Source organism: Eretmochelys imbricata, chromosome 3, assembly GCF_965152235.1.
Source record: "Eretmochelys imbricata isolate rEreImb1 chromosome 3, rEreImb1.hap1, whole genome shotgun sequence".
In the NCBI taxonomy this organism is placed as follows: Eukaryota; Metazoa; Chordata; order Testudines; family Cheloniidae; genus Eretmochelys; species Eretmochelys imbricata.
The window spans coordinates 132,747,513-132,760,454 of NC_135574.1; the positions used below are offsets into that span (position 1 = coordinate 132,747,513).

The 12,942-nt window shown below is 38.1% G+C and overlaps 1 protein-coding gene across 2 annotated transcripts in view; it reads right to left on the bottom strand.

Annotated features, from left to right (window-relative positions):
- Positions 1-12,942, bottom strand: part of PCNX2 (pecanex 2) — a 221,267-nt gene that overhangs the window by 104,905 nt on the left and 103,420 nt on the right. For both annotated transcript variants that reach the window (XM_077813415.1, XM_077813416.1), the window contains exons 18-20: positions 10,083-10,175; positions 9,376-9,526; positions 1,732-1,873 (exon numbers count right to left, since the gene is read on the bottom strand). In XM_077813415.1, coding sequence (XP_077669541.1) covers positions 1,732-1,873; positions 9,376-9,526; positions 10,083-10,175 — 386 coding nt within the window. The remainder of the gene's footprint in view (positions 1-1,731; positions 1,874-9,375; positions 9,527-10,082; positions 10,176-12,942) is intronic.

Here is a 12,942-nt window from a genome sequence, read left to right on the forward strand (position 1 = left end):
CAGAAGGCAGACCCAAATATGATTACTTTTTAAAATCTCATGATTTTGGGGGGTCTGAATCATGATTTTTGAACAGCTGGGGTTGCAATTCTGCTCTGAAAAGTTACTATGTAAAATAATATCTTCTTACTCAACACATCTGATCCTCCAGTGGATTCAGAAATATATCTGATGACAACTAACATTTGGCTACTTTTTAGTTCTGCTTGACCTGCAGAACTACGACATCTATGAGAGTGAGCTGTACTATATTTCAGGTAAAATTTTCAAAACATGCCTAAGAAACTTAGAAGCTTAAATCCCATTTACATTCAATGAGACTTAGCTTCTTAAGTGCCTATGTCACTTCTGAAAATAGGTATTTTTGAAAATGTTGCCATATGCTCCTGTACAAAAGTTGATATAGTTTATTTATAATGTAAGCTCTAATTTAGAATGTAAGCTCTTTAGGACCAGAACCCTCTTTCGGTATATGTCTGTACAGTCCCATGAATCATGGGTCTGGAGCCTCTACATGCTAGTGTCATAGAAATTATTATTATTAATAATAAATAGTTTTTCACTACATCCAAGTTAAAAATAATCTGATTTTAAAAATGAACATCCAGACAATCTGAATACAGGAAATAAAATGCTCCATTTGTAATGGATCTTTGTTCCTGAACACAGGCCAGTTTTTTAACAATTTAAATTACTATAGTACTGAAAAAGGCTCTGTACTAATTCTGCTCAGTGAGGACATTGCAATCACTACAATACCACTGAATCTCACAGCAGTTTGTAGGTCATCAAGCAAAAACTGCCACCACAAAAGGCTGTCTTCAAAGAACATACTATAATACTGTGGATCAGCAACATTTAGTTTTAATTAGAATCACAGAGGTTAGACATGGAAAAAGCTTATACTGTTTTCCTGATCATATCCCTGCTAATTCAGGATAGTTCTGCACTCTACATTCTTGAAGGCTTTGTCCAACCTAGCCTTCAATGACTCTAGTAATGAAGCCTGTGACACCTCCTCTGAGAGACTTTTCCACAGTCTAATAAACTTTACAGTTCCCTGATATCCAACCTAGATTTCTCATTTCATCTCATTAATCCTGGTTACTCCCAAGGAGTTTATACCCTTTGAACACCTGCAGCCTGGTATAATATTTCCTAGTTTTAGCTGTCATTTGAGCATGCTATACATATTTAATTTTTTAATCTCTCTATATAAATTTAAATCTCTCTAGCCTCAATAATGTTTGCTGCAGTACCAATAGCATTTCCTTTATCATAGTTTAAGGCAGTTTGAATTGTCCTTTAACAGAGCCAATAATGATAGCATTTTGTATTTATTGTTATTCATTAATAGCACAAAACCAAATTGACACAAATAACCAGACTCATTTACGCAACATTAAACTTCATAAGAACATAAGAATGGCCATACTGGGTCAGACCAGTGGCCCACCTAGCCCAATATCCTGTCTTCCGACAGTGGCCAGTGCCACACTATTCCCTCTGAAGCAACAGGAAAGAGCAATTATCGAATTGCTGTCATTCAGTCCCCAGCTTCTGGAAGTCAGAGGTTTAGGGACACCTAGATCATGGGGTTGTGTCCCTGACCATCTTGGCTAATAGCCATTGATGGACCTATACGCCATGAGCTTCATCTTTTGAACATTAGTCTGAATGTGAGTAGTCTTAAATCTATGAATCATGTACTATGAACTATAATCAACTTACTGTGTACCAAGTCTCTTGTATTTACTAATAGAAAAAGCATCAATGGTGAGGGCATTCAATATTATTGCTGGATACAAGATGTATTTTTCAAAACACTGAAGCCACACATAGAGTCTTTCAAACCACATTAAACGAGCAGCATCTGAAATAAAAACCCAGATAACAGACCATTTTATCAAATTATTATTTTTTCAGCATATAAATACTGTATAGACAACAAATGCATTAAAGTAAAAAGGACAAATCATGAGTTTTGTATATCATACTAGTTAATATACCCACTAATTTATGACACTTCATGTAATCCTTAATTCTTTTGCCATATAGCAATCATGTTGTTCTCTGGGTCTGGCCAGTATTTATACCTTACATACTTTGTTCTTTTTGCTGCATCCACCAGACCGGCACATATAGTAGCTGCAATGGTACATAATAATGGATAGATCCTTCTAAGTTTTTAGAAGTAAAATGTGACACGATATTAATAAACATATTTATTTTTCATCACTTTAATCACTTTTCTTACTCAGAATATTTTATTTATTTATTTTATTTATTAACTAACACTTTTCATGTGACCTAGTGGGGAAGCTGTGTGACCTAGGGGAGAGAGCACTGAATGAAGACTCTAGAACCCTGGATTTCTATTCCCAGCTCTGTCACTGGCCTGCTCAATGACCTTGGCAAGTCATGTCCCCTCTCTGTGTCTCAGTTTCCACATCTGTAAAATGGGGATAATGATTTGTCAAACTTTGTAAAGTGTTTTGAGCATAAAGGATAAAAAGCATGATAAAAGAGCTAGGGATTATTATTATTATCCCAAAGGACCCAAAGGACCCAAAATACTTTACAAAGAAGCTATTATACACATAAATACTGGGATCACTTCACTCAGCAACAAAGTGCATCCACCCCTGTGATGGAATTCAGTCATTTAACAGCGCACAACAATATTATTCAGCAGTCAGACAGGACGTGACTACTGTATCCAGTTGAAATTGCAGGGAGAAATTAGGTAGGCAGAGTGAAGTTTCCTGAGTAATACCTGTATTCTTGCAAACATGACAGGAATTCTTTAATGAGCACAATTAGCTCAGGTCATCTGGAAAACAGAATTTGCAACAGCAGAGTGCACCATACTGGAGTATTGGTTCAATACTGACTCAAAAGTAAAAACCACCTGCTGAACTACCAACATCCCTTCCTACAGCAAGAAGGATAAAATAAGCTATTTCAGCAATATGATGGTGAGAAAACAAGAGGACACATTGACTCAAGGTTCCAGAGTACCGTATATTCAATAGATACACGGAGAAAAGTCAGGAACCAATCCTTCCAAATTACTTTAATTCATGGACCTATGATATCTTTAGTTGAGGTAACAGTCTTTCAAAAACTGTACATGAATTTCTGAGACTCCATATCCTTCACTCTTTATAACTTAAAGTATTTCCTCTTATTACTGCCTATGGCTCTGATGCCAGGCTTTTTCATAGCTTTAATTAAAAATATGATTCACATTTCAAAATCAAGCTTTTTTGCCTCCAAAGCAGCAGGTAGAAATGACCGTGGCAATGCCGTGAGGGACCTGTTTTCACAGCCATTTTTCATACATTCTAAATTCAGTCAGACAGGGCCCAAGAACGGTAAAATAGTATATCATTTGTGTCAGAGCTGAAGAAGGAAAAAAGAGCTCTCAACCTTGGAGATCAGAAAAATAAATTGAGAATCTATTACTATAGGCAACCCCCAAGATATCATCTAGCAAGCCATTAGCAAGAATAGTTATCCTGCTCACCATTAGTGAGTGCAGGGTTTTAAGGATGGGAGAAGGAGAAATGGCTTGTTCTCTCCCTCTCTTAATCTTTTCCTGCAAGCCACAGGAGGGGCTCCTTCTCCATCTTGTCCTCTTCAAGTCTGCGGTAGAAGCTCTCACTCCCTCTTTCTGAGGAAGGTCCTGAGCTCTTTAAGAGAGAGGCTCCCTCTCTGCATTCCTCCTCCTGTCATAGTACCTGAACTCATCAAGAGAGGCACCTCCCTTTTCTCCTGGGATAGCTCCTGAGCTCTGTAAGAAAGACTAATCCCACTGGCCGAGGATGAGCTCCTCTTAACAGCTATGTTTTGAATGGATTGAAGAGAAGATGGGGACAATATGTATCAGGCAGGCTAGAGAGAAGGCTACTAGAGTTAAGACAGGAGGTGGTGAGGGTGTGAATGAGAGTTTTAGCAGAGTGGACACAGGAAACAACCTGCATATGTGGGGAAAGGGTCAAAGTTAGCCATCCCAGTTATGGGCCCAAGTGAAATGGAGGATGGTGGTATGGTCAACATAAAATGGAGGGAAAAGGGGAGAAGTGGGGGAGGAAGATAACATGGCCAAATAGGAACTCTTATGTTTAAGTTGAGGGTAAGGCAGCTGGGAGATGCCAGAAAAACAGGCTGAAATGAGTGAATGGATGGATGGAGACAAGTCAGGAGTACTGTAAATATGAGAGGAATCAGTATAAAGACGGCAGCTAAGGATATATGGGAGCCAACGACAGGGTTCTGGATAAACCCATGGAGAGCAGAAGAGCAGAGGAGTATGACCCACTAAAGAAGATGCTAAAGGAATGTCCAGAAAGGAAGGAGGAGGAGGACCGAGAGAGACAGCATCACTACACCAGAAGGAGTGCTCTAACCACGGAACTCTGGGATATTCTGATGTGGGACTCCCTCGAACTCTCTTGTTGATGCTGTTCCACTGTTGATAAATAATTAGAGAGTCATTGGAAGTACGCGAGAGAGAGCGAGAGAGCATAACTCTGTAGCCTGGAGATTAGGGTACCCATCTGGGAGGCAGGAGACTCAAGGTCTGGTCCCCCTGCTCCAATGACTCAGGCTTCACTATCACCCCCTGCTCCCTCTGTTTTGTGGGGAGGGTGCCAAACTCATTTTCCCATGAAATAACTAAGACACCTGACTCCAGGAGACGGGTTCCCAGTTATGGATTGCTAGGAGAGATTGGTGCCTCCATGCAGTCTGGACTTAAGTACCTATCTTTCCCTATTAATTAAATAGGGAGCCTAGTCACCTATCTCAGGCTTTGTAGAATGCAGCATTGTTCCTGTGACTGAAAAGAGATCTATACTTTACTCCAGTTCTTTAACAGATACTTCTGGGTACACTTCTGCAATAATTAAACCAATACAGACTAGCTGGACCCCATAGAAAATAGAGAATATAGAAGAATCTGAAAATGCCTTGACTCCTGATTGAACCACGGAGTTGTTAGCTTGAGTGATACAAGTGATTCCAAAGTATGAGCTGACCCATCAATGCAGATCAGTCAAAGAGTGAAGTGCATTTGCCTGGTATATCTCTACTCTCAACCTTTTGAAAAGCTGAGCCACTACCTTTATGAAAATTATGTTTTTCCAATGAATGAAGACATAAGGGAAAAAATCTTATAACAGTCTTCTATGATTAAACTCATGCAAAAGACAACAAAGCCAGGATATTCACAAGAGTTGCTCATTATCAAGCAAATGAAGCCTTTTAAAACAATGACTTTCATCTGGAATACAAATCATTAATAAGATTCACATTTCCAGTACACTTTCCTTGGCATTTTGTGGCAACAGTTAAAAGGCAACCTTCAATCAAGTCTCTTGGGTACTTTTTGGTACCCAATGTTTTGTTTTGAAGACATGATTTTTCAGAGAGATATAAATCCTTAATGTATGGCAAACGCACGATTTTGCAGGGAATGAGCAGAACGCTTTTGTTGTCTAGTTTGAAGAACAGGATACTGAAGTCCTGCAGCGGACTGTGTTCTGACATTATTGTTTACAAGCACCTCATCAACATAGGTTGAGAATGATCCATCAAGATATGACAAGCAAGTTTCCAGCTGGGACCAAAGAGAAGATGATAGCTGAAAAAAGAAGCCAAGTTTCTCGAAGTGAAGTTTGCTGAAACTGTAGGAGAACTAGAAATTAGTCTCTGAGATTCTAAAATATTTTCAGATATTCCTACATACCAACGCAGCACCTGCTGAAGCCAGTAGATATTAGCAAGGCCAAATTATCAATGAAGTTACATTGTTTTATTCAGTTTTAGTGATTCTCTTGAGATATTATGCAGGAAATGAAAGTTACAGACTTCAGTAACCATGCTGCTCAAATTTTAAACATTCAAAAGTCAAAGTAAATACAATTCTGCCTCTATTCTTAAACAGGAAAATCTATTTAGGAAATACAATTCACTTTTAAACAGAGAGTACAGCATATCAAACTGCTCACAGTATGTCACTGAGGTTGTAATGTAATTGTACGGTAACAGAGGGTTAAACGCTACAGTACAGTGTTCTCAAAATACAGCTACTACAGGTGTACAGATCAATTGGTGATTATAAATAGAAAGCACAGCTAGTAAGTGAGGTAAATGTTATTGGTAAAGGGACTTCTCTGTGCTATATTCTCTCCTACAAAGGGTCTATATGGATAACCACTAAGGCTTATATTGACAGAGTGAACACAATGGCTAAACATCACTGATACAACATTCTGTGTTCTCGCTTTTAACTTGATTTTGTTACACTTTTTAAAAATGAGAAATGCCATTTTAAAAAGAACTCTTCCCCTGCATTGTTTCATTGCTATATTTTCAGTAAACCCCATTGCAACAGATGCCAGGGAAAGATATTATTTTAGCCTTATTACTTCTGCTAGCAGAATATTATGCCCTGCAGAAATACAGTGGAAACTATGTCTGTCATTAAGAAATTTATATATAAAGTTTTTATCATTAATAATTTAAACATTCCCTAAAGGGCCTGGGTATTAAAAAAGAAGGGTTATTTGTATTTTCTCTATACCATGTAAAATGGCTATAAACTTCAGTACAAATATTAGGCTGTCCCTCAGTTTACATAACCCTGGATTGGGCCATAGGTCACTTGACTCATATACAGTAGCTCAACGTGGTGCTAGGTGAAGCTTTCATCTTCCCTGCTATCAACTGTGTAAAACAGGGATGATACTGGCCTCCTTTGAAAAGTGCTTTGAGATCTTCTGATGAAAAGCACCATAGAAGAGCTACGTATTATTATTATATTTGATATGTCCTCCATTTCCAGATATAACAATTCCCCTTCTCCACAATCTAAAAGTTACACCAGGGGTAAAACAACTTGCATTTTACACCAAGTATAAAAAAGAGGTTAGGACGTTTAATAAACAGGGATAAATATCCACTTGGGATTGCACGGAAATCTATTTTGCCAAGTAAATAAATTCAGATTTGAATCCAGGCCTACAGAGGTGAAATGTTTGAACATGCACGTGCAATTCTATCTGCGTTTTCACAAGGGAAGGAGTAACTCAGATTTAAGCCAGAGTCATGAATAAAGATTAGATGGACTAGTAGCCCAGTTACCAATAATCTAAAGAAAAAGTCTGAGATTCTTCTCACCATTATATTCCAGCACTTTGAAGTTCAGGTCAGTGGTACGTGAAAGCTGATGTTTAAGGGAAAGGGGCCCATAATAAAAAATAATCTTATTTTGTAGGGGGAAAATCTTTTCGGGGCCCCAGTGGATTTCCTGGACACTTTGGTGGTTGAGGGCAGGGACAGAGGATGTGAAGTGTAAGCAGGCACCAGCACTTCAAATGATTAAATAAAGGGGGAGGGAAGGAGCAACAAATATTCAAAGGGAAGAAGTTGTTTCATGCAGAACTAAATTCCAAGTCTAAGTGTGGTAATGGGGTAGACGGCTGAAATGTTTAGACTCATTTTAAATGTGAATCAAAATGTTCCACTCTTCAGTTTAACTCCTATGTGCCCTATCCTGCTGCACCTGAAGTCAAGTGGAGTTTATCTACTCAATTCCGTGGATTCAGAGCTTGCTTTTCTACATTACAAATAACATTTCCCTCCTTCTGCAGGAAGACTGTCTGGGGACTGGAGAACTATGGAATAATGAAATCCCAATAGGTAAGGGTTGCAGCGGCAGTTTTGCGAGCCCTCACTTAATACAGGAAGGAATGGTATTGCCAATTTAGAGAAGGACAGGGATATCCTACAGGAGGATCTGGATGACCTTGTAAACTGGAGAATAGTAATAGGATGAAATTTAATAGTGAGAAGTGTAAGGTCATGCATTTAGGGATTAATAACAAGAATTTTAGTTATAAGCTGGGGACACATCAATTAGAAGTAAAGGAGGAGGAGAAGGATCTTGAAGTATTGGTTGATCATAGGATGACCATGAGCCGCCAATGTGATATGGCCGTGAAAAAAGCTAATGCGGTCTTGGGATGCATCAGGAGAGGTATTTCCAGTAGGGATAAGGAGGTTTTAGTACCGTTATACAAGGCACTGGTGAGACCTCACCTGGAATACTGTGTGCAGTTCTGGTCTCCCATGTTTAAGAAGGATGAATTCAAACTGGAACAGGTACAGAGAAGGGCTACTAGGATGATCCAAGGAATGGAAAACTTGTCTTATGAAAGGAGACTCAAGGAGCTTGGTTTCTTTAGACTAACTAAAAGAAGGTTGAGGGGAGATATGATTGCTCTCTATGAATATATCAGAGGGATAAATACCGGAGAGGGAGAGGAATTATTTAAGCTCAGTACCTATGTGGACACAAGAATAAATGGATATAAACTGGCCACCAGGAAATTTAGACTTGAAATTAGACGAAGGTTTCTAACCATAAGAGGAGTGAAATTTTGGAACAGCCTTCCAAGGGAAGCAGTGGGGGCAAAAGATCTATCTGGCTTTAAGATTAAACTCGATAAATTTATGGAGGAGATGGTATGATGGGATAACATGGTTTTGGTAATTAAATATTCATTGTAAATAGGCCCAATGGCCTGTGATGGGATATTAGATGGGGTGGGATCCAAGTTACCCAGGAAAGAATTTTCTGTAGTATCTGGCTGGTGAATCTTGCTCATATGCTCAGGGTTTAGCTGATCGCCATATTTGGGGTCGGGAAGGAATTTTCCTCCAGGGCAGATTGGAAGAGGCCCTGGAGGTTTTTCGCCTTCCTCTGCAGCATGGGGCACAGGTCACTTGCTGGAGGATTCTCTGCTCCTTGAAGTCTTTAAACCACGATTTGAGGACTTCAATAGCACAGACATAGGTGAGACGTTTTTTGCAGGCGTGGTGGGTGAAATTCTGTGGCCTGCGTTGTGCAGGAGGTCAGACTAGATGATCATAATGGTCCCTTCTGACCTAAATAAAAAATATCTATGTTTACATAGACAGTTTAAAATTCTTTGGGCTTGGATGTTTTTGCTAAAATTGGATAGATTTAGCAGAAAGCTCTGCATGAAAGATTCAAACCCACCCACTTCTACAACGAAATGTGGAAAAGTTGCAGTTGGCCTTTCTACCTATGATGATGTCACTATATTCACTTCCATTCTTACAGTCCCTGAGAGAGTGCCATCCAAAAGAAATATAGAAATCAAAACTTGATACTCCTCTGATATTTCTAAGTAAAACATAAAAAAAGAAAAAAGAAAACTCGTCTTGGAAAAAAATGGTCGTCTTTAAACACCACCATGGACACAAGCAAGAATTTTTTTTCTTTAAAAACAAGACAAACTAAAGACAACATCAATCAGCATTCTGACAACATTTATTACAAACCTCTCACTTCCCGCTGATGATATTCTTTGTTTTTAAGTATCGGGTGAGAAATCCACAGCCAAGGATGATGCTTGCGGAGCTGAGGAAGTATGTAATGTGTTACGAATCCCACAGTCCATGCTAAAGCAAACAGCACAATGCTGAGAAATGGCTGAGCCAAAGGAGGAAAATAATGGATTCACATTTACAAATAATATTTTATAGACCCACAATATTTTTAATGTACAACAATTTAATCTTCCTTATACATTTGCAAGCAATATTGATTCTTACATAAAAAACATCAAAGACTACAGGTGGGAAGCAGATGTGGGGTTAGGAAATGAAAGCAACAACCTTTGTTCTTTTTCAAAATGTACTTTACACACAAATTTAACCAGTATTGTAACTGGAAATAAAAACGCTAAATTGATCAGGTTAATGTAAGAATCCCTCTTCCAACAGCTTCTATGTCATAAAAAAAAGACTAGTATAAAGCAAAGGTTTAGGGAAAACAATTACTAAATGCATTAAATAGTGCCGAATATAAATATCTATAACTGATTTGCAGTGTATATCAAAAGCCTTGAAATTATCTTTGCCATTAAATAATTTTTCCTTAACTTTTCTCTTCACAGCTCCTCTCTATTCTTAGCCATGTAGTCTTCCATAATAGAGATGATATCTTAGGGGGAAAATATTTAAAAGCAGGGGATTAATATACATACCCTTAATGACAGAAACACAGTGCTGGCGCTGACTGCAAATGATAGAACAGCAGCCACTGCGCAGACAATGAGATCCGATTTCAAGATTTCCTTCTGTGAATATAATTTTTTTAAAATACAAAATTATCAAGTGAATACTATTTTAACTGGATAAATTAAATTACTCCATTATGAATTACTGATAGTTTGCATTGTGATGACACTTGTCTTTGTTTTACAATATGAAAATATATTTTAATGTAAAGGTATTTTCTGCAATATGATTCGCAAAATTATTTCCCCGCATTCTATATTTGTCAAAAATTCAAAAATATCAAACATATCAAAAATATCAAAATTCACTTTAAAACATATTTTGTAAACATTGTTTAATTGTACCATGGGAAACTTAAAACTAAAATGGTTTTACATTACATTTGTGTCTCCGTTTATGCAATGGTATTTGTGGGGTTTTCTCTATTTTTGAAAATGGGAACAATCTGTTAATATTCTGGTTCCATTTCCTGTTTGGAAGCATTGATACTTTCTCATACTAATGCACTGTTTCTTCCATTGCTTAAATAATCTGTGCTTTCTGGGAGAGTTTCTGTCATGTGTTCATAGACATCAATGATAATACATTTATTATTACGTACTACAGAGATGGGTCCAAGTTGTAATGTTTGGTTCAATATAAGGGTCCAAATTTCTCCAAGATTTGGAGGTTTTCAGAAGTGGGCCTATCTCTAGTATTATGTAATGATAATGAAAGGAAAAAAAATCTACCTTCAAGTAAAGAACTATAACTAGGCTGGAGTAATTGTGTTTTGGAGAAATTGGAAAATATGTTCTTCCTAACACATTTTTCTTGTGATTAAAATATCATCGTGAATAAACAAATTAACAAGGTAGTTTTTGAGCTATGTGAATTTTTGAACCATTGTATTTTAGAGCTTACAGAAATGTCTTTGGTCAGCAAATCAAAAACTTGGCTTAGACTTATGACTAGACATATTACAGAGGGCTAGTAGCCCTTAACATTGGTGGCAAATGAGGGTGCTGACTGACATAAACTGAATGCCTGCTGCTAGATATTTATCTAAATACTGACTTGTAGTGCTTTAATTTAAAGACTCTTAGAAACCTGGGATACAACAACATTTCACTTAAAAGAAAACCTCATCTGATTCAAGATGTTACTGTGACTGTGCACCCAGCCCCAATAGCCAGCCTCGCCAACAAGTGTTTCTGTGGGGAGGAGGAAGAAAACATAAAATAATGCTAGAATAACAGACCCAACAATAGGGAGATAAAAATGAAACAGAGATGTAGGAGACAACACTTGAACAACGAATTGATTTTAAAGTATAGGGGGAGCTGTCAATGACCACTATATTTTGGTTGCTTAACAATTTCGGTTATCAAAAGATGATTGCAACCTGTTTCTGAAAACTCTAACACTTACACTATTTATAGCACGCCTTTGAAATTCAGCTGGACTAAAGCCCTTTGGCTTGAGAAGTGCCTTTTCTGTATCCCATAATACTCCACCCAGGTTTAGCTGAAATATAAAGTGTTAATTATCCTTTTCCTTCCCCAGATTGTGTTCCTCAGGAAAATTTTGGCAGATTGCCATAATATTAATGGAACATGAACATTCTAAAGAACTAGATCCAAACCACTGCCAAAGCAGCAGCACCAGAACCACCATGTACATGTTCTGGCAATGTATGGAAGCTAGGAGGAATGTGAGCAGAGCTGGTGCAGGCTTCCAACAACCACCCTGCCTGCCTGGAGTGAGCACATGGCTCCAGAGGTCCATACCACCTCTGAAGACACCACATGGGACAGAAGCATCCCAACTCAAGGGGGTAGAGGGAAAGAGAGAACCAGGCCAGGCCAGCCCCTCACCATCAACTAACTCCTGATCTCCTACCTGGTGCTGCCCCAGTGGCCCATTCCCACCCACAGGATAACAGCCTTCTCCTGCCACCAGCTAATGTAGTTAGCCTTGTAGCTCAAGTGGTGGCAGGTGTGCATCAGTACTGAAAGTTCAGGGTTGAAACCCTGATGATGATGCACATAATGGAATGTATTTTTACCTTTATTAAAAATCCTAGGAAATTACATACTAAAACTACATTAAAAGAATGTTATTTAGGTTGCAAAGTTAAGCACTTGAAAGCTAGGTAATGCTAGATTTATGGTTGCCTGTACAACCCTAATTTAGCCCTGCTGAGTATATGTTATATAATGAAATGCAATGTAATATGATGCAATGTAATCTTTAATTACATGATCACATACCATTCACAGTAATGCCAACTCCAAGCATTCAAAAATCATGAGTCAGGCCCCAAAGAAATCATGAGATTGGGTAAAAATTAATAAATGTACTCGGGTCATGTTTTCAAAGTTAGACTGAAGGCTAGAAACATACTATTTTTAAAATGAAAGATGATATTCTCATGTAATCATATGCCTCCCAGAGTTGGGGTTTTAAGAAAAACATCACATATCATGACATTTGCAACAAGATGGTGAGAGTAAATAAAACACAGCACATTTTCCGCAAGACACCATGCACGGGGGGGCGGGCACAGAATGGATGCACAAGCAGGCTGAATTAAGGTTGGACAGGCCACCATCTCCTAACTTTCTAGTCCTTGACTTTGTAACCTAACTGACATGTTTTTAATGTAACGTTTGATACACATTATGTGTGAAAGGCCTGACCTCTGACTCTAGTAAAAATTCAACAGTGAAATAATCACTACCATTGGGATTGTTTTGAAGTTTTGGGTAAAAACAGATCATGCAGACAAAGACTCAACATCATCCACCCACCATTCTATCAAAGAAATATTTCTTTATTTTTTAA